The sequence below is a fragment of the Oncorhynchus mykiss genome, chromosome 13, assembly GCF_057628025.1.
Source record: "Oncorhynchus mykiss isolate SJ-2025 chromosome 13, ASM5762802v1, whole genome shotgun sequence".
NCBI classification, from domain to species: Eukaryota; Metazoa; Chordata; class Actinopteri; order Salmoniformes; family Salmonidae; genus Oncorhynchus; species Oncorhynchus mykiss.
In genome coordinates this window covers 53,529,026-53,550,833 of record NC_143034.1, presented here as the reverse complement: position 1 = coordinate 53,550,833, position 21,808 = coordinate 53,529,026, and the positions used below count along the sequence as shown (strand labels likewise).

Here is a 21,808-nt window from a genome sequence, read left to right as displayed (position 1 = left end):
CAACGCTCTAACCCTGCCCCTTTGTGCATAATACACAAATTGATGCAGTTTGTGATATGAGAAATTCTATAGTTCAGTTAATGGGCTGAAAGCTAGGTCTTCATAAATCTACGTAGTCATAGGTTTAGTACATAATCTGATTGTTGGTCACAGGCAGCTCACTAGTGTCACCTACTGTAAAAAAAATAATAAAAAAATGTAAAAGACAGAAACAAAGATTTACACATCACTATTTGTGATATTGTTCTGTTTATCATGTTGAATCATAAATGCCCAAAAATACTAGTGCATAACATCAAACACACATTTTACCATTGCACTTTTCCAGTGCAATGCAATCAACTCGAATTCGACCGCAGAAGTTGAACTTGAACGTTTGCTCTAAACTCTTTTCCGCTGTCCAACACTGCGATCAAACTATCCGTAGTCAAGCTATCTGCATTATACCGTATTGTCAGTGTAGTGGCGCATATAAATTGAAACATGGATTTGAGAGGGATAGCATGAACGCAGTTCTGAATCGACGTCACTCACGTAGCCTTGGCGTGCCTGCAGGCAAATAACATGGAGTCGAGCGTGTGGTCTGCAAGCGGGTTCATGGAAAAAATGTAGCACCGATGTGACAAAATTATAGTAACACACTCTACATGCATTCATGGACTGAGGATATCCGTAGCTTTGTTCCATATGAAGCATGGAGAACGGTGCGTAAACAACTCCTTTCCTCAGACCACAAGCCAGGCCGTTTTCCGTGAGTACATAATAACGGGCGTTATTACAATATATATTTTTTTTCACATATTTATATAATGCTTGCTACATCCATCCACAATGCCCTTGCAGGTAGATAGCATTTTTTTCCCACCTTGATGTGTTAGCTACTTGCATTTTCGTTTATTTTTAGCTAACACGCGAGACAGGGCCTGAATAAAAGTATACTTTTGTACGTGGCCATTTGGGAAATATGTTATATTCTCACAATGTCACCAGACATTGTGAAAATGGGTCAGACATTCCCAAAATTGCAGTGGGCTGAACCTGTGACGCCACTGCGCGATGCTCGATCTCTTGCGTTTACGATTTGTCAAATTCATCAACGTCTTGGTGTGATATTGTGGCTCACTGAAAATGCAGCATTTGAAGCAGAAAATCAAGTGGCCAACCCAGACCCCCAAATTAGTGACATGATTTTCCAATTACTTTAAATTGGTTGTTTTGTGTGCATCAGAACACCTTTTATGGAGTGCTGCTTATCTCTCTGTTATGACAGTATTGTGGAAGTGTACCCCGTGTGTATGTGTGTGTGTTGTTTGTGTATATGAAAACAGTGGAAGAGAACACCACACAATGTAGACTGTAGTGGTCAGTAGTGGGACGCCATACTGTGCTCTGGGGACCATGGAGCTAGAGGGGGATTCTCTTTCCCCCAGGGATTCCTTCACCTCAGTGAGCAGCTATGGGCCACCACCCTCATTCTCAGCACAGGACACCGCAACACACAACCTCCTAAATCACACTTTACAGGTAAAGATAATCCTTTCATGGTCGACCACCACATTCTGCATTTGCTAAAACATAGGCTTTTACATAAGTGAAAATCACAGACTTCAGAATCAATGTCAGTTGCATTCAGTATGCTGCCTCTTGCTGTGAGATTGCATCAATGTCATCAACAGGTTTCAGACGAGCTAACCTTCAGTGGGAGCCCATGGTCCAGTGGTGACAATGGGGACTTCGAGAGGACCGGAGGCCCCTTATCCCAGGTGGAATCAGGGAGGAGTGCACAGAGGAGCATCAGGCCCTCAGCCTTTCCCTCCTCCCTGACCTGGGACTCTGACTCTGAGAAAGAGACACTAGACGGTAGTTACCACACTGGTTTATTACTGAGCTTTGTATGAACACAATATGAATCATTCTATTGCATTTGTAAGTGTGTCCCGTCTATGTCAGTGGTGTAGTTTATGGGCTTTCCTAAATGTGATGCTATCAGTTAAACTTGTTGGTATCACCCACAGCTATATTTGTTGACACTTCCGGGAATGTTTCAATGTTCCTCCATCTGCTTGTAGTCAGAACTGTGTCTCTTACTAGGAATGACTACTGTAAATCTTTGCCTGTGAATTTACCTGTGGGTGGCCGACATGTGAAGTGACATTCCTGTTGTTGTCTGTTTTGTGGTTTGCGCTGTCTGTCAGAGGAGGAGCTACAGCACTTTTCTAACCCTCATGGTCTGGCCGCTCACAGCCCAGGATCCCCCTCCTCTGGACTCAGGTGAGATGGAGGAATAGAAGGGCAGCCAGCAGGAAGATAGTTACAGTTGAAGTCGGAAGTTTACATACACCTTAGCCAAATACATTTAAACTCAGATTTTCACAATTCCTGACATTTAATCCTAGTAAAACTTCCCTGTCTTAGGTCAGTTAGGATCACCACTTTATTTTAAGAATTAGAATGTCAGAATAATAGTAGAGAGAAGGATTTATTTCATATTTTATGTCTTTCATCACATTTCCAGTGGGTCAGAAGTGTACATACACTCAATTAGTATTCGGTAGCATAGCCTTTAAATTGTCTAACTTGGGTCAAATGTTTTGGGTAGCCTTCCACAAGCTTCCCACAATAAGTTAGGGGAATTTTGGACCATTTCTCCTGACAGAGCTGGTGTAACTGAGTCAGGTTTGTAGGCCTCCTTGCTTGCACAGTTCTGCCCACAAATGTTCTATAGGATTGAGGTCAGGGCTTTGTGATGGCCACTCCAATACCTTGACTTTGTTGTCCATTCTGCCACAACTTTGGAAGTATGCTTGGGGTCATTGTCCATTTGGAAGACCCATTTGTGACCAAGCATTAACTTCCTGACTAATGTCTTGAGATGTTGCTTCAATATATCCACAAAATTTTATTTCCTCACGATGACATTTATTTTGTGAAGTGCACCAGTCCTTCCTGCAGCAAAGCACCCCCACAACATGATGCTGCCACGGTTGGGATGATGTCCTTCGGCTTGCAAGCCTCCCCCTTTTTCATCCAAAAATTACGATGGTCAATATGGCCAAACAGTAGAGGTTGACCGATTAATCGGAATGGCCGATTAATTAGGGCCGATTTCAAGTTTTCATAACAATCGGAAATCTGTATTTTTGGACACCGATTCTGACAATTATTATTATTTTTTTTTATTTTACACCTTTATTTAATCTTTATTTAACTAGGCAAGTCAGTTAAGAACAAATTAACTGGGTTAACTGCCTCGTTCAGGGGCAGAACGACAGATTTTCACCTTGTCAGCTCGGGGGATCCAATCTTGCAACCTTACAGTTAACTAGTCCTTGTTTCATTATTTATTTGAGGCTAAATTGATTTTATTGATGTATTATATTAAGTTAAAATAAGTGTTCATTCAGTATTGTTGTAATTGTCATTATTACAAATAAAAATCTTTACAAAATCGGCCAATTAATCGGTATCTGCTTTTTTGGTCCTCCAATAATCGGTATCGGTGCTGAAAAATCATAATCGGTCGACCTCTACCAAACAGTTCTATTTTTGTTTCATTAGACCAGAGGACATTTCCCCAAAAAGTACGATCTTTGTCCCCATGTGCAGTTGCAAATCGTAGTCTGGCTTTTTTATGGCGGTTTTGGAGCAGTGGCTTCTTCCTTGCTGAGCGGCCTTTCAGGGTATGTCGATATAGGACTCGTTTTACTGTGGATATAGATACTTTGTACCTGTTTCCTCCAGCATCTTCACAAGGTCCTTTGCTGTTGTTCTGGGATTGATTTGCACTTTTCGCACCAAAGTACGTTCATCTCTAGGAGACAGAATGCGTCTTCTTCCTGAGCGGTATGACGGCTGTGTGGTCCCATTGTGTTTATACTTGCATACTATTGTTTGTACAGATGAACATGGTACCTTCAGGAATTTGAAAATTGCTCCCAAGGATAAACCAGACTTGTGGTCTACATTTTTTTTCTGAGATCTTGGCTGATTTCTTTTGATTTTCCCATGATGTCAAGCAGAGGCACTGAGTTTGAAGGTAGGCCTTGAAATACATCCACAGGTACACCCCCAATTGACCCAAATTATGTCAATTAGCCTATCAGAAGCTTCTAAAGCCATGACATACTTTTTTGGAATTTTCCAAGCTGTTTAAAGGCACAGTCAACTTAGTGTATGTAAACTTCTGACCCACTGGAATTGTGATACAGTGAAATTATAAGTTAAATAATCTGTCTGTGAACAATTGTTGGAAAAATTACTTGTGTCATGCACAAAATAGATGTCCTAACCGACTTTCCAAAACTATAGTTTGTTAACAAGAAATTTGTGGAGTGGTTGAAAAACGAGTTTTAATGACTCCAACCTAAGTGTATGTAATCTTCCGACTTCAACTGTATGAGTGATAGGACACGACACTACAAGGCAGACAGACAGTAAACCAGAGAGGTCAAATAAAGTGACAATCGGACACACTAACAGGTTAGGCGGACACATGGTCAGATAGACAGATAAGGGACTCATTGCTCTTTCTGACCCACTCATACAACTGTCTCTTTCTGTATAATTTTGTCCAGACCTGACAGTGAGGATCACCAAGCAACTGAACAATTGCAGCACGTACCCACTGAGACAAACCTACTCAGCCATGTGGAGGAGCGGGACCAAGACAAGCCTAATACACACAGAGAGAAGCCAAAAAAGGGCCAACACAGTTCAAAAGAATGTAAGCATGATGTGGAGCAAGGTTAAACACCAGATAAAACATAGTTTATTTTCAAAATAACTCCTTTTCTAATTTCCTTTTGTCTCTTAACCATCCACAGTGGTAGATGACAGAGTCTGGAATATATCGGAGAAAGCTGAACTGTTTCAGTCCAAAGTGACATCAAAGGAGGGGCGCAAAATTGAAGAGGAAGGAGAGGAAGAAGACCTGACAGGGAAGGACAAGGAACCTGAGCGGGATGTGTACACCTTTCCTGGGGACTCAGACACAGAGAGCCCCCCACCAGCACCCTGGGCACACTGCACCTTCATCCAGCGTCGGAAGAAGAAGAGGGCCCTGCTCAGGTCCTTCTCTGGCCAGGGCTCCTGGGAACGCACATCAACAGGAGCTGGGATGAAGGCAAGGGGTGCTTCCTCAAGAGCAAAGAGCTTGGTGCCAGTGAAGGTGAGTGGAGGGGCCTATGACTTTAAGGAGGACTTGGAAAAGGCAACAGAGGATCTGGAGAAGGTAGAAGAGGAAAAGGGTGGTGAAGAAGAAGGAGGAGAGGGAGAGCTTGGTGAAGAGATTTTCACATGTGTGGAATGTAGCATTTACTTCAAGAAGCAGGTCTACCTGCAGGATCACATGCAAGAGCACAGTCAGAGCAGGCCGGGGGCTGGCAGGAGGGAGCGCGGAGTGAAAGGCGCGCGATTTCGGTGCGTGGAGTGTGGATGGAACCTGTCAAACAGGCTGGCTCTGGCGGACCACAACAGACGACACCAGGAGTCTCGTCAGAAGATCCTGGAGGAGATTGGGAAGCTGAGTGACAGTGGGAAAGGAGAGACTACACAGGGTGAGCCGAGCAAGGTGACCAAACCTGCAAGCCCAGTCCTAGAACCCTTTGTAGCTCCAGTCACGACTCCAGCTCTAGTCCCATTCACAGAGCCAGTCCCAGCTCCATTCACAGAGCCAGATCCAGCTCCATTCACAGAGCCAGATCCAGCTCCATTCACAGAGCCAGATCCAGCTCTATTCACAGAGCCAGATCCAGCTCCAATCACAGAGCCAGATCCAGTTCCAGTTCGGGCCCCAGTCAAAGCTCGAGCCAAAACCCCAGTCAAAGCAAAGGTCAAAGGCCCAGCCAATCGTCGCTATCTCTGCCTCAAGTGTGACTTCAGTACACGCACCTCACAGGCATTGGCCAACCATGCCAAGACCCACAACAGAAAACCTACTGGTCTGCAGCGAGCCTCTCCACGCTTTCAGCCAAAGCTCACTCCTATGGAGCTGCCTGTGTCACCTGGATCTGCCTCTGGCCTGACCTCCATCTCTCTCACTTGTGATCAGTGTGCCTTCCAGGCCTCCAGTCAAACTGTTCTAAAGGAGCACCAACACGTGGCTCACCCTGCGCAGACCTCCATCTGTGGGGAAGGGCCTGAAGAGATTAACCGTCCAGGGTCCAGAATTGATGCCTCCTCTCAACCATGTTCTGATAAGCTTTCTAAGCCTGTCTCTCCACCAGAGGGCCAAAGCCAGTCAAAGGCCAGTAAGTCTTCCTCTAGTTGGATCTCTGCTATGGAGGACAGTGACACACAGCCCCAACCATCAAACACTGCTACAGCTCCCCAGCGTAGAGAGTTAGCCTTTAAGACCATCGGGAACAAGAGGGCAAATAGGAGAGGGAAGGCGGGGACAGAACTCCTCCGGCCAAATCCCAGACTGGACAGCGGTCCACCTGAGACCGATGATGCACAAAGACAGCGCCAGAGCCCTGACCTGGCAACCGATATGAACCAAAAAGAGACTGAATCACTTGTTGGATCCAAACCGCTCACCAGGGCTCGATCCCTCCGAGGTGAGACTAAGCTGCAGAACCTATCCCCTCAAGCCTTCTCGAATACAGTTGAAAGAAGCCAATACCTTAGACTTTCTTTAGAGTCTCACCTATTAAACTGCTCTCATGCTAATTCTGAGAAAAACCTTTCATCATTAATGGTCTGATACACTAGAGCAGTGGTTCCCAACTCCAGTCATGTACCCCCAACAGCACACTTTTTTGTTGTAGCCCCGGACAAAAAACACCTTATAAGGGCCTGATAATTAGTTGACAAGTTGAATCAGGTGTGCTTGTCTGGAGCTCCAATAAACATGTGTACTGTTGTGGGTACTTGTGGACTGGAGTTGGGAACCACTGCACTAGAGAATGGCCACACTATATGTATATCCATAAGCAAAAATATTCTACTGTCCAGAATATTTTGGACTCCTGAGGCTACTCCGAATTCCAATTCAATATTTTCTCTCTTTATTTTCAACTTGGACCTGCATAGTTGGGTAACCTGTGATATTTAATTATATTCACCTAGAATGCATAACTTGTGCTTCATTCATGTGTACTGTTGGACAGTGCTATCAAATAATATCACAAGCCTGCAGATCAGTCACTGGGTTGGCCGTAACTGAAAATGCTCAGCAGTCCCTGCCTGGCCCATAACTGAACCTGGGTTGCCCGTTGCTTCCCCTCCATGCCCTATGGATGTGCCTGCCCCGGCCATGCAGCTGAAACTCATTTTCTTAGCTAGCCTGCGGGGGGCAGCAGAGTGCCTGGGGCTGACTGAGGGCCAGCAGGCCCAGCTAAGACACACGCTGTTCCTTGTCCTCAATGATCCCAACCGCTTTGACCCCCAAACTCTCCTCTCTTACCTTGGCCGTTGGGAGGGAGGCAAGGCGATGGGTGAGTGACAGGCTGAGTTGTGAAGTAGCCACCTGGCATGCAGTGATGCATGGCTCCCCTCACCAAATACAATTTAGTCAGCCTTATCTTCCTTGCGCTCTCCCCTAATCAATATAAAGGCTCAGTTGCTAGGTGAGTAGATGTCTGTTTCTAATTTCACCCCATTGCATCTTATCACTGTGTTCTTCATGTTGCGTCTGTTTGAATGGCCTCTGTAGAGTTTGTTCCATCGCTGTCCTGAAGGGTCTCTGTATATGATGCCTATTCTTGATGTGCCACTATAGCACGTAGTAAATTGACGTGATATAAAGTTAGCTCATCTGCTGTTGAAGATTGTTTGAGCCAGTTACTGACACAGCAAAAACCCATTGGCTCTCCAGGACTGGGATTGAACACTTCTCTATTATAATACTGTGTACTAAATGGCTGTCTCAGCTCAGCCTCATACTATATCCCTTTCCTTCCTGGGCTAGATGACTCCTCTCTAAAACAACAGAGCCTCACAGCCTCAAGCTCTACAGAAGGGAAGCCCGTGAAGGAAGAGGAAGAGGACGGGGAGACAAAGGTTGCCTTTGAAAAGAAGAGTAACAAGGTTTTTGCTGCTGAAAATGACGATGATGATGACAACGATGATCATGACGAAGAAGAGGAAGAGGAGAATATCCGGCGTTTCCTAGAGGAGGGCATATCAGATGAGGATTATGAGGAGATTGATGAGGAAACAGGGACCCTGAAGAGCGTGGAGAGGAAATGCCCCTACTGCCCTGATCGCTTCCACAACGGCATCGGGCTGGCCAATCACGTCAGGGGCCACCTCAACCGAGTGGGCGTCAGCTACAACGTGCGCCACTTCATATCCCCCGAGGAGGTCAATGCCATTGAGAAGAAGTTCTCCTACCAGAAGAAGAAGAAAAAGGGTATCTGGAATCTTTGTTATTACATTGTTAGGACCTTGTCTGGTGTGTGATGTGGCATATTTGTGATAAACTATAATGTAACAAAGTAACAAGTATCAGTCAGGGTAGAGGATGTGTACAACTTCCAAGTCGGTCTGTAAACTGCTGACCTTTTATGTGCCCTTCTCTCTCTCCAGTTGCCAACTTTGACCCGGATACGTTCAGTGTGATGCGCTGTGAGTTCTGCAATGCTGGCTTTGACACCCGGGCTGGCCTGTCCAGCCACGCCAGGGCGCACCTGCGGGACTTTGGGATTACTAACTGGGAGGTGACTGTCTCGCCCATCCATATCCTCCGGCAGCTCTTCTCCAGCCGCCCAGACCTGGTCCTCCCCACAGCCCCCCCACGCAGCCCAGCCTCAGACGAGGAGGAGGACGAAGACCTGGAGACGGAGGAGGAAGAACCAGGGGGAGGGGAGGGGAGTGAAGAGGCAACAGGTGCAACAGTCTCCAACCTACTGCCATCGTCGCCTTCTCAGCCTTGGGAGAAAGACCACAGCGTTGGTGAGCCTGAAGGTGTGTGTGTGTACCTGGTGTGTGTACTGTAGGATGCCTTTTTGAGCTGGCGTTGTGGTTTATGAATACAACACACTGTGGTCGGACTGTGTTATAGGTTGTTGGTAGATTACATGATGGTTGATCAGCGTGAATAAGACTTCCAAAGAAATGTCTCAGTGCTGAATGTGGTAACTCCATGGTAACGACAGTGGCAATGCAATGCACAAGGGATATTGAATGATGAATACGATTCTGTGCAATAGTTTTGCAACTATTTTGTATTATGGAACTACTCTCCTGATGTAATGGAACTACTCTCCTGATGTGGTGGCACTTTGCCTGTTGGTGTTGTAATATCAATCCCTAGTTGTGAGACTTGTGTGATGTAGCAGATTTCTTGTCTATGATGAACTGCAGTATTTGGGACAAAGTGTTACTGTAAATCAAGCATATTAGAGGGAGATGTGGTGCTCAGCGCGTTTGTCCCAGCCTCTGCTCGATTGGTCACGCCTTAGTTTAGCGGTGCATGTGTATGGGGGCAAAATGGCTGCTTCCACCTCCCTGCAGACACAAACAATAGCGGAAAAACTGTCTGGCTTTCGCTGCTGGGAGTCCGATGCACCGCAGCTACTGACCGGTGAGTACCACGCACCGTAACGCCCGTGCCCTTTAAACATTAATCGGCTTCATTGTTGCACGTCGCGTCGTAGCCCGTATTGTTTGCTGTACGTCAACATTGTCTCAAGACACATTATCCGTAAAAAATAATAATAATATTAGACCATTTAAAATCACTGTCGCGCGCTAAAGGTGAGATAGACAAAGTCAAGGCATTGGCTACAAATGTGTCATTCTTGTCATTGTTCGAGTTGCTTGTATCACTGTAGCAACGCGCGCAGGAATGTGTTTTGCAACATTTGATGCGGACTGTCATTTTCTGTGTGATATATTTTGTGCGTCTCGGATGACGTTCACTATTTCCAATACTGCAGGATTTCTAAAATTACCTACAGTTCCCAAATCCTCGCCATTTTACTTTCCTTTGATTTCTTGAATGTGGTCGCTCTGGTGTCATTCTTTATGAATGCATTGCTTCATGCTTATAATACAGGAATAACGGACTACAAATCTGTAATCGTATCAAAACTTATTTAGATCTTAAAAATACATTTAAGTGTCACTTTATTAAGTGTCAGGTTACTTGATGTTACTGTAGGCCTACTACTGCTATATAATAAAAACTGAAGTCCGGATTTTGTAACTTTGTTACTTTTAATAGTTTTATCAAATCAGGGTATCATTTTGCTGCAGCGATCACATTTTTGATGCTGCAAATAAAGCGAGAAAAATCAAAGGTGTCATTTGCTCTGCGAGCACCCTGAGACGAGATCAACTGACAAGCGCAGAGCCGCCCACCAGACAAAAAGCATTGTCTACTCACGTCGCTTATGATTTACCGTTTTGTCGCAGAAAATGGTAGTTTTGTCATGTGTCTGTTACGAAATGTACAACAACAGGAAAACGAAGAGTGTTTTGCCATTACCACAGGTCTACACACTTGAAGAAGTGATTTATTTGACAGACTATGTCTGAAGCGCCAATAATTGATGAGCGCTGCAAATTGCAGTTATTTTAATGAATATCGTATTATTATCATTATTAGCTACTCCATTGTAAAGGTTTGATGTATTTTTTGTTATTCATACAGAAACATAATACATTGTATTATTTAAAAACAATTTAATTTGCCTATGCATACACTATATATACAAAGTATGTGGATACCCCTTCAAGTTAGTGGATTCGGTTATTACAGCCACACCCATGTCAGACAGCCTTACTGAAGAGCGCAGTGACTTGGCACCGTCATAGGATGCCACCTTTCCAACATGTCAGTTCGTCAAATTTCTGCCCTGCTGGAGCTGCCCCGGTCAACTGTAAGTGCTGTTATTGTGAAGTTGAAACGTCTAGGAGCAACGACGGCTCAGCCACAAAGTGGTAGGCCACACAAGCTCACAGAACGGGGACACCAAGAACTGTTCTCTGGGAGTTTCATGAAATGGGTTTCCATGGCCAAGTAGCCTCACACAAGCCTAAGATCACCATGCAAAATGCCAATCGTTGGCTGGAGTTTTGTAAAGCTCGCCTCCATTGGACTCTGGAGGAGTGGAAACACGTTCTCTGGAGTGATGAATCACGCTTCACCATCTGGCAGTCCGACGAACGAATCTGGGCTTGGCGGATGCCAGGATAACGCTACCTGCCCCAGTGCATAGTGGCAATTGTAAAGTTTGGTGGAGGAGGAATAATGGTCTGGGGCTGTTTTTCATGGTTCAGGCTAGACCCCTTAGTTCCAGTGAAGGGAAATCTTTCACTTTCTGTGCTTCCAACTTTGTGGCAACAGTTTGTGTAAGGCCCTTTCCTGTTTCAGCATGACAATGCTCCTGTTCACAAAACGAGGTCCATACAGAAATGGTTTGTCGAGATCAGTGTGGAAGAACTTGACTCGCCTGCACAGAGCCCAGACCTCAACTCCATCGAGCACCTTTGGGATGAATTGAAACGCAGACTGCGAGCCAGGCCTAATCGCCCAACAATTAGTCCCCGCAGCAATGTTCCAACATCTAGTGGAAAGCCTTCCCAGAAGAGTGGAGGCTGTTATATCAGCAAAGGGGCGACCAACTCCATATTAATGCCCATGATTTTGGAATGAGATGTTTGACGAGCAGGTGTCCACATACTTTTGGTCATGTTGTGTATTTTCATGCGTTACTAGTTACCAAAATGAGTACTTATGTAATTTTCCTGGTGACATTAGGCTCCATGTTTAATTCACATCCTCCCAGGTTAATGACTCTTTAATGAATGACTCATTCATTTGGTTGTGTAATGTGTTTCAGGCGGGGAGGAGGAAGAGCAGATGCCAGCACTGGACAGCTTGACCTCCAGCCCAGGGAGGAAGGGTCTGTTTTCCCTGGACCCAGAGAGCCCCTCCCCGAGGGATGAAGCTGACATCAAGGGTGAGACTGAACAACATGGGGCAAGATGAGATGAGACATAAAGGTCCCCTGGGATCTGGAGGCTTTGTTAGGTGGCAGACAGATGTGGCTGAGGTTACCATAGCCCCTAGCTGAGAATTTTCAACTCCACGATATGTACATCACAGTCAGTCAGTTTTACATGGCAGGAGAGTAAAAATTCCAGCCAGATTAACCTAACGTTTTTTGGCAAACTCCAAGGTTTTCTGATAATGCTAGTCCTGTGCATAACGACATCCCTGTGTTTTTCGAGACATTACAAGAGCTTGACAGGTGCCGAGCACAGTTTTAGCAAGGAAACAAGAACTGATTTGATGAATTGATGCTTAAGCAAAGTGCTACGCATATATTTTATATGAATGGCTTAAATTGATCAAGTTTCACAGTGAATACTTTTGTTTATAGGCTATGTTTTGTGCCAATGAATTGAAGTTGAACATCACCAAATGCGTCAGTTTAATTAAATGTGCAATATAAAAACATTGTGCCTAGGCTTATTTCATTCAACCGTGGCTGTTGATGTAAGCAATAGGTTGCAAACAGGCCATCCCTGATTCCCCACTGGGCTAAACTTTTTTGGAATTGGCAAGTTCACTTTCTCATCCATAGACCCATCTCAAGTGCAAGAGCACTGTTCAACAGCTCACATCAGCAGGATGGGAAGCCTTTTCCTTAGGACAGTCTACCGTCGATCCCTAAAATAATGATTATGATCACACTTCCGCAATTTAAACATTATGGGGACACCTTTACATTTGGCCGCCAAGCATTTATCATAGCCTTTATTGTCATGATGTTGACATATCTTCACGCTTAGAATAAAACCCTCCAGGCTTCCATCATAAGAGTCAATTGAATGAAAACAAATGAAGAATGAAAGGCTGCAAGTTGTTAAAACGTATACCGTGCGAATTGTCCTCTGGAATAATTAAAATGTTGGTGTATTAATTACATAACCAGCGTCTCTGCTAATACTAGTCCCTGTCTGAATAGGGCTATAATGTGACCTTTGTCAAATTGTGCTGCATAATTCACTGTTTTCCAATGGAGTATGAAGTTAGAGACTTCAAACATGCACTGCCACTCGATACTTTAATTTTTTAAATTTTTGAAACATTTACTTTGTACCTGTGCTTGTCCAGATTGTTATACAGCTGTCCGAGGGAGTTGTAGCTATAGTTTTTGGTGACAATTGCATTCTATGCATCTCCTGCCAAAACAAAAACAATCGTCCTTCAACGATGGGGCTGTTCCTTCTTCATTAGCAAACAACGGTGTCGGTCATGTAAAATGCTGTTTGTATCAAAAACTACGGATTGCAGCAAACTCATTGCCACTCAACTCCATTGTATCATGGAGTTGAGAATTCTCAGCTACACAGTCTCCTGCTCTTTTTTGTCACCGTCCGTTAATTGAAGTGCTATAAATGATGTAATAATACATACACCAGTGCTGAACTATGACTGAAATAAAATGTGCAAAGGGACCTTTTTCCATATTCTGTGTATTTTGCTGTGTGCTGGTCAGCTGCATCTCTTCCCTCTCACTGTTGTCCTCTCTATTATAGTGTCCAACCTGTTAAAGTGTGAGGTGTGCAGTGCCCCCTTCGAGACGAGGCGGGGCCTATCTAGTCACGCCCGTTCCCACCTGCGCCAGCTGGGCATCGGCATGTCGGAGAGCAGCGGGGCACCCATCGACCTCCTCTACCAGATCACCAAGGAGCGTGCTCTGGATGTGCACTTCCCCCCTCCCCTCCCCCGCCCCCCCGTCGCCAAGAAGCCCCTTCCCGTCCTGCCAACCCCACGGAAAGAGGAGAGATATCAAGACACCGACATGGACGAGAAACCCATCCCTCTCTCCATTCCCTCCCCTGTGGCCTCCCCTCCCCCCTCCTCCCTCATCAGGACCTGCTCCCCTTCACCTGTGGTGAGGAAGGCACCCATCTCCTCCCTGCTGCCTGTGTCCTCCCCCCTGCGCTGTCTGGACCATAAGCCTGGAGGGGTGAAGAGCACCACCTCTAACCTCTCTGCCAAACCCTTCTGGGCTCCACAGGAGACTGATGCCCCACTCAACCTCAGTAAGTGTGTCATTCATCCCCAACTGATTAATGCACAAGTTGTAAAGGTGTCTGAAGTAAAACATTTCCTCATACCCCATTTTCCTCATCTGTGCAGCATTGGAGGTGGACCCCAACAAGGACATAGTGTGCCAGCTGTGTGGCGCCTGGTTCGAGACGCGGAAGGGCCTGTCCAGCCATGCCCGAGCCCACCTGCGTCACTTTGGGGTGGAGTACTCGGAGTCCAAAGGTTCCCCCATAGACCTCCTCAACCAGCTCATTCACACTGATGACTTCAAGCACAGAGCCAGCGCCCTGCAGCCTGAGGGGCCCCAAGGGCTCAGGGGCCTCACGGCAAGCCTCTCCTCCCCCAAACGCTCCCTCCTCACCACCTCCTCCACACCTCTCCTCTACAAGGTCACTACGATTGGGGGCGGATCTGGGTCCAAAGCTACCTCTTCCTCAGCTTCCTCAATGTTTGGCCCGCCCTCCAAACGTCCCAAGTCCTCCAAATTACAGGTCTTCCGTTTGAGTGGCGGGGAACTCACGCCCATCCCCCACAGTGAGTGTCTGTCATATGATGGAAACTAAACTCATTCGCCATTCAATGCAATACAGCATCAGTGACTTGTTGATGTACAGTTTCTTGAGGTGCTTATTTTAAGTTGATCTTCATCTCTACTCTCCATCTCTCCTGCAGGTGAACCAGTGAAGGAGATCGGCTGTGAGTTCTGTGGGGAGTACTTTGAGAACCGTAAAGGCCTCTCCAGCCACGCGCGTTCCCACCTGCGCCAGATGGGCATCACAGAGTGGACAGTCAACGGTTCCCCCATAGACACCCTGCGAGAGCTGATAACACGTCGAGGTCTACCATGCGCCCTGCCCCTTAAGCCCCTAAAATCTCCCCCTCCATCCCCCGGACCCCCTCGCTCCCCCTCGTCCTCCCCTGCCTCGCCCAGCCTCCTGAGTCGCCTCCCTTTTGCCTTCGCCCACCCACCCAGCCACCAGTCCACAGTGCGTAAGATGGGCTCAGCTCCACCGGCCTCCCCTAGCCTGATAGTCAAGCTGAAGCCTGAGCCTATGCAGCTGGAAGTCACCATGCCAGGAGCGGTGGGGGGAACAGCGGGATACTCCTCTGAGCCACTGAATTGCAGCTGGAGCAGCTCCGACAATATGCTCCCTCTTAACTTGGGTGAGTCCAAGTTGAAAGACCATCTTGTAATTATTAAGGTAATATCCATACTGAAGTGATGCCTTGTTTTTATTCTCTACTGTCTCTTTGCTTCTCTCTGTCTCCCCCTCCCTTTGTTCCTCCCATAGTCACAGCCCATGAAGTAGAGCCCACTCGGGACATCCGCTGTGAGTTCTGTGGGGAGTACTTTGAGAACCGTAAAGGTCTCTCCAGCCACGCCCGTTCCCACCTGCGCCAGATGGGCATCACAGAGTGGACAGTCAACGGCTCCCCCATAGACACCCTGAGAGAACTCATGCACAAGAATGGGGGCACCTCGTCCCCAGCCCCGGGGCTGAAGAAGGAGACCAGCCAGGGGTCCAGCCCCAACTGGGAAGGCCTGATGGGGGGCCTTGGTTACCAGTCGCCCAAGTTCTCCCGCAAATCCCCCCTCAACCTGCTGCACTCTGGCTCCCGGCTTCATAAGCACGGCCTGGGGGCGGTGGGCCTCTCCTCCACCCCTCCCGCCGGGAAGTTTTTTGCGGTGTCCCTGCTGGGTAAAAGACCCCTGACGGAGGAGGGCCGTCCAGTTGAGAGGTCACCATCCCACCCCCAGTCCTTTTCGCCACTGCCACATGACCTCTCCATCAAAGGGAAGTCCTCTCCAGACAAGAATGCCGGAGGGCACCTGGGTAAGCCATGACCTTACTAAAGATCCTCAGAAAAGTTGCAGTCATCCTTTAACTTGCTGACTGTATTTTAGTACAGACTCATTGCATTTAGCAGAGAATGACACATATGTTATGTTATATACATTTAATTTTCATGAAACATTAATCAAATGTCTCTAACTTAAGCCTAGCTCTGAATGACAACACCCCTCCTTTGCCTTCTCTCACCCCCTGACCCCTGTCCCCAGATGCCAGCTGTGAGCTGTGTGGGTTCTACTTTGAGAACCGCAAGGCGCTGGCTAGCCACGCGCGGGCCCACCTGCGGCAGTTTGGCGTGACAGAGTGGTGTGTGAACGGTTCGCCCATCGAGACGCTGAGTGCCTGGATGCGCAGCCGGCCCCACAGGGTGGTGGAGATGCACCGCAGCTACATGCAGGGCTCCAACCGCTCCACCTCCAAGAAGGTCAGGGAGGAATTGATTTATTTAGTAGTTTATCTAATGGTGATAGATGATAGTAAAAGGACTATGCTACTCACAATACTTGCAGTGAGATTTATCTCGAAAGTTCAATTTTTCCAATGTCCATGCGAAGGCAGCAATTATTAATATTGACTTAGAGTAAACAGTGTGACATTGTGCACACAATGCACAATCAAGCTGCAATATTGCAAAGTCGTTTTTTATTAGTGCCGACCTCGTCCATTTAAGTTGTGGGTTTCGGACCGCTATGAGGTCTGTCGGCACACTGTTAGGGCTGTTTAGACCATTGACATGACAACCCATATCATTAAAGGTCAGGTGAATTGTTTACAATAATGCTTTAGCTCTCTCAAACTAACACCACCTGCCAGGAGATGGGCTTTTAAAGGTCAAAAGATGGAATTGGCCTCAGCAACCACCAGACATTTTGTGATTTAAATGCATCACTCAGATCTGCTATCATGTAGCTCCAACACAACGATTCTCATATCCACATATTTCCTCTGTGGGGGACACAACAGGTTTAGGTATTGACTTAATAGTTGCTATGGTAACCAGAGCACCGGGTGACATAGATCCTTCATATTCAGATGAATTATGTTCTAGAAAATAGAGTTGCCCATCCCTCCTGAATTAGCATAGTGTATTTGTGTCACCATTACTCCCTCTGTGATGAGTTGACACACATAAAGACTAGAAGATTACTCTGTCGTGTCCTTCTATTAGAGTACATTGAGACAGCTATTTTAATGAGAAGCAGTCATCCCTCTCTTTTATGTTGCAGAAAAGCAGCTCGTCTCTCTCCCCATCGTCCGACTCTGACCTCCTCCCCCCCATGCCCTCCCAGAAGCATTCCTCCTCCTCCCAGTGGGCGGCTCTGGGGCTGGCCCAGGCCAGACGAGTAGGCCGGGAGCTCACCCTGGCATCACCCCGGGCAGCAGAGGGTGATGCAGGTCTCACTCCCCCCTCCCGACCCAGCCACAGCAGTCACAGTCCCAGCCCCGCCCGACTTTCCAACACCCTTCCTCCCCACACACAGGTGGCCCGCAGTGAACTCAACGTGCGCCTGCCCAGAGGTGAGTGTGACACACAAACACACACAACTATTCGCCATACACACATACCTGTCCATCTCATGCTCAGCCTGGTGTTCTCTCCTCATGTCCAGGCTTTGAGCGGCGACCTCTTAAACACCCCTCCCACTCAGAGGGAGGAGAGAGGGACAGTGGCACCCCCAAGCCCCCTCGCACCGGCACCATTCCTGCCCTGGTGCCCAAACCCCCTTCCACCCCCCTGGTCAAAGTGGTGGGAAAGATCTACTCCCTCAGGTGCCGGTGAGTTTCTCTGGGGAACTGCAGTACTGAACTCATCGGTTAATCTCAAAGTATGCCATATTCCCAATATAGTGCACTTCTTTATATCCCTGGTCAAAAGTTATGCTCTATTATAGGAATAGGGAGGCACTTGAGATTTGGAAGTTGTGTGAATGAGTGCTTTTAGTCTGTCAGCCCAGGGGCCATAAAAAACGTTCACGATAATTATAATCTGTTGATTTATTAAAGCAACATTTTTTAAAATGATCCATGTACCGTTCCTGTCTACCTCCTGTGGTTGTATGATGTGTGCTCTCTGCCTCTCTCCGCCAGGTTCTGTGAGGTGGAGTTCCAGGGTCCTCTCTCTGTGCAGGAGGACTGGATCCGCCACCTCCAGCAGCACATCCTCAACCTCAACTACAACAAGCCTGCTCCCTCTACCACGGATCCCCCAGCCCAAGACCACAACCCAACCCCAACCTCAACCTCAGTCCCAGCCACTACCTCCAGCTTCACCACAACTCCTGCCCCCACCTCAACCTCACCCTCCATCCACACCCACACCACAGCTCCTACTGTTCCCCCTCCTTGCAGCCCCTCTCCTCCCCCAATGGCTGAGTCTGCTCCAATTGTCACTGCCACTCCAATGGCAACAGCCTCAGCAGAGTCCACCCTCACCCCGATCCTGATCCCCACCCTGTCCTTGTAACCCCCAGGTTCATAACAATCCACACATTCTTCTAACCATTTTGTTCTGCCATGTCTTTGCCATGCCTTTTTTCCATCCACTTGTTCCTTCGGGCCTCAACACTGGGGACCTGTTGTTGAAGTGTTTAAAGAAAGCTTTCCCCCAACGAGCTCTCTCAACCCCCAGCCTCTCCTAGGAAGTTCTGCAGATGGTTACAAAGCCCCATTGCCATGGGAACCCAAGCTCTCCTGACCAGAGTGGGTGATTGCAACTGTCCAGGGCTTCGGGGTCTGCTGTTTCTTCTTTGTTTGGACTTGTTTGAGCTGAATGTTCAGTTTGTAACGTGGACAGTTACACTTCCTGCCGCTCAGTGGTTAACCGAGAGGTTAACTTAAACCATATTGAACTTTGACCTATCTCCCTGCTCTAAACAGTGCTTTACAAAGACCTGATAGGCTCCGCCCATTTATATTTGAAGCACTTAAGAGGAGCACACTCATGGCTCCTGCTTTACTTCCCTCAACAACATTTTAAAAGGAGTTTAAATAACGTTTTTGTATTCATGCTTAGTCTATGGTACAGACTTAAAAAGCCCATTTACACGTTATTTTGATAAGACAATTTTAACGTAGACAATGTCACCTAGCACTTAACTAAATGCCCCATTGATTAGGGCAGTGATTGATGAGGAAAACGCCCCTTTCAGAGAAAAGGAAGGACCCTGTAGAGGAAGCAGCACCTTGAAGGGACGTCCCATTCACCTTAGTGTTAGGCTGACAGGTGCAGTCACACAGTAACTTAATGTTTTCTGAATGTAGTTAAAGGGATAGTTCACCCAAATTACATATTGGTTTCCTTACCCTGTAAGCAGTCTATGGACAAGGTATCACAGCAATCCATGCTGTGGTTTAGTTTCATTGGCACCCTTTCCAAATTTTGTGGCACAAATCCCATTTAAGTAATGGGTATATGATATTAGCATTTTTCTAACATCATGTCCAAATCATTCGGAAAGTGTCTAAAATTGATTGTAAAGCACAACAAAGTCACTTATATATAAATGCTGATATCGGTTCCATGGGATTTGTGCCACAAATGCTAAAATGTTAGCATTTGAAAACAGTGCCAGGGAAACTAAACCAGGATTGCTGTCATACCTTATCTATAGACTGTTTACAGGGTAAGGAAACCAATGAGTCATTTGGGTGAACTATCCCTTTTAATGCACTTATCATTTGAGATGACTGTGCCATATTAAATTAGACTGGTCATCATGTTATTCCATAGTTTGATGTCCCCAACACTGTTTAGCTAACTGCATTTAAGCTCTTGATGAAACTCCTCTATTCTTTAGATGAAAGGGTCCATAGAAGTATTGAAGGTCACTATTTCAAGTTTCAATGCGGACACACATACAAATGTTGCCATTTCTTTCTTGCCTTGTCAATGAAACCCAAAACCTTGGTTGTTATTTATTATACATTTGAATGTGGTGAACTAGGTTGTTTTTAGGCTCAATTAGAACATTGGAATGTTTGAAATTAGGCCAGTGACACTTTTATCTAAGTGCATAAGCTATGTGTGTTTGTTTGTTTGTGTGTGTGTATTTTTGCACAAGAGGTGCATGTGTATGTCTTTCAATGACTTTTAAATGCTAGACAGAGGTCAACAGTAGCTAACACACAGGACCTCTCCGTAGCTAAAATCTAGCTAATCATGGGATCTGGTCTATTATTTAGTCTGATCAGGACTTGACTGCATCTGCCATTCTCCTAAGGATGTGCCAAAGAGTGTGTTTACTCCCTGGTCTCGCCTCTGTAAGCTGTTTACATGGGACCTGTTCATAGGGAGGAGCTCTGCACAGCTACGGAGCAACCAAGGCTCCTCATTGGACGAGGGACATGTATCGGTGTACATCTGGATCCAGTGACTCCCAGTATGTGAACCACAGAGTTGACTGACTGTTGCAGTGACATACATAAGCGGCCTTGGCTTCATGGAACTGTTACACTACTGCATTGTTGCACCCAGTACACGGACGCCCACAGAGGTCGCTATCTGTCAGAGCTCTGTGAAGTATTGGTGCCCTTAAATCCAGACGCATTACGTATGGCCTCTGGTGGAACAGCTTCTAAACTGGGGCGACGCTGTCGCTCCAGCGTGTCTTCACATTGCTTCAGGTAAGTGTTTATATTTCCTGCAAAGTAAAGCAATAACTGAAGAGTCCATACAGAAATGAACTTTTCAAGTTTGTTCAAGCATTAAACTATGTCGAAAACATGACTGTTTGACCCTAACAATCCCCCATACCTTTTGTGGAATATAGATACGTATATATAACTACATGTACTTATGAAACTGTTGATGCTATTAGAGCTATTAACAGTTCTATTAACAGCTAGTTACAAAACAAATGGATCTTGATTCCTTTTATCGTGATTTAGTTTCAACCTTCTATGACATGTCTTTTTATTGCTCTGTGCATTTGTGTATTTGCAGTCCAGGAGGTGAAACCTTGAGTATTTTTTATTTTCTTTGTTAGCTAGTTTCTCCAAGCTGAACATTGGTGCTCATGAGAATGGGATGGTGGGGATGGGGAGTGACTGAAGACAGGAGACAATGAGTGATTGTTGTGTCCTAAGATCAGAGGACTCTAAATACTTCAGTCTTTAAAGGGGACCACTTTTGCACGTTCCGATTTTTCTCCACCAGTGAGTGTTCACATCGTGATAGGGTTAGCCTCTGGCAGGTTTGTGACTGTGTTACCGTGTAAGATGAGTTTCCGCTGGTGTTACAACTAAGTCCCCTTTAAGATTGCCTGTGTGTACCCCTCAGCTGGTATGACTGGCTGCAGAGGGTTGGTGTGTGTGTGAATGAGTGTGTGGAGAGCTAAGACCATGATCTGATGATGATAATAAAAATATTGAAGAATTGTACTGTACACAAAGGGTTGAGGTTCATGTGAATCAGCTCGTGAACAAACATTAAATGTGATTTCAAACTCAGCCACTTTTGAATTGAGTCTTCTTAAATGCTTGATCATGTTAATTTAATGTCTGTCCTACAAAAATGCTTTAAAGATAATTAATGTTGGATAACACTTTACTAACATGTATTGGGCCAGCAGGAGGAGCTAGAAGACAGGTTATGTACTCCATAGTCATCCTGGAGAGGCTCTCTATGTTGAATATCAAGAAGTTGCTTTTACAATACAAGATCAACAGAACAGAACAGAAAAAACATCCAATACAGAAACAATTATAAAATAGGTCGAGAAAGAAAATGTTATGTATGATTTGTGACACATTTATCAGGCTTGACTACCCCAATTTATTATGCTGAGATTCTGCACAACTGTCATAATCAATCGGGGGGTGGGGGGGAATTATGTGGAATTAAGTATTTAAAAGACAACAAAAGATTAGTGAACTAATTCTTGCTTCCTGAAACCCAGGGAGCCACTTCCTAGATCAATTCCTATTAACCTACATTGTGACCCAA

The 21,808-nt window shown here is 46.1% G+C and overlaps 1 protein-coding gene across 3 annotated transcripts; it reads left to right on the top strand.

Moving 5' to 3' along the window:
* Positions 1-455: 455 nt before the first annotated feature.
* On the top strand, positions 456-21,312 carry LOC110485184 (protein Wiz). Of its 3 annotated transcripts, none has more exons than XM_036941211.2 (17): positions 456-751; positions 1,329-1,524; positions 1,677-1,860; positions 2,196-2,271; positions 4,575-4,723; positions 4,824-6,557; positions 7,910-8,353; positions 8,530-8,895; positions 11,790-11,909; positions 13,495-14,004; positions 14,102-14,545; positions 14,684-15,175; positions 15,304-15,846; positions 16,074-16,288; positions 17,091-17,382; positions 17,475-17,640; positions 17,953-21,312. In XM_036941211.2, the coding sequence occupies exons 2-17, from the start codon at positions 1,399-1,401 to the stop codon at positions 18,326-18,328; spliced, it is 6,237 nt and encodes a 2,078-aa protein (XP_036797106.2). In that variant the 5' UTR covers positions 456-751; positions 1,329-1,398; the 3' UTR covers positions 18,329-21,312. The 3 variants fall into 3 exon arrangements, with proteins under 3 accessions (XP_036797106.2, XP_036797105.2, XP_090050570.1); XM_036941210.2 differs by having other exon boundaries at positions 8,530-8,907; XM_090194444.1 differs by lacking the exons at positions 456-751; positions 1,329-1,524; positions 1,677-1,860; ... (3 more) ...; positions 7,910-8,353; positions 8,530-8,895 and adding an exon at positions 9,401-9,526.
* Positions 21,313-21,808: the final 496 nt, after the last annotated feature.

Coding starts and splice junctions, on each gene's coding strand:
- LOC110485184 (XM_036941210.2), top strand. CDS start 1,399: ATGGAGCTAGAGGGGGATTCTCTTTCCCCCAGGGATTCCTTCACCTCA. Junction 14,546..14,683: donor ACTCACGCCCATCCCCCACA/GTGAGTGTCTGT, acceptor TCTCTCCTGCAG/GTGAACCAGTGAAGGAGATC. Junction 16,289..17,090: donor ACCGCTCCACCTCCAAGAAG/GTCAGGGAGGAA, acceptor TTTATGTTGCAG/AAAAGCAGCTCGTCTCTCTC.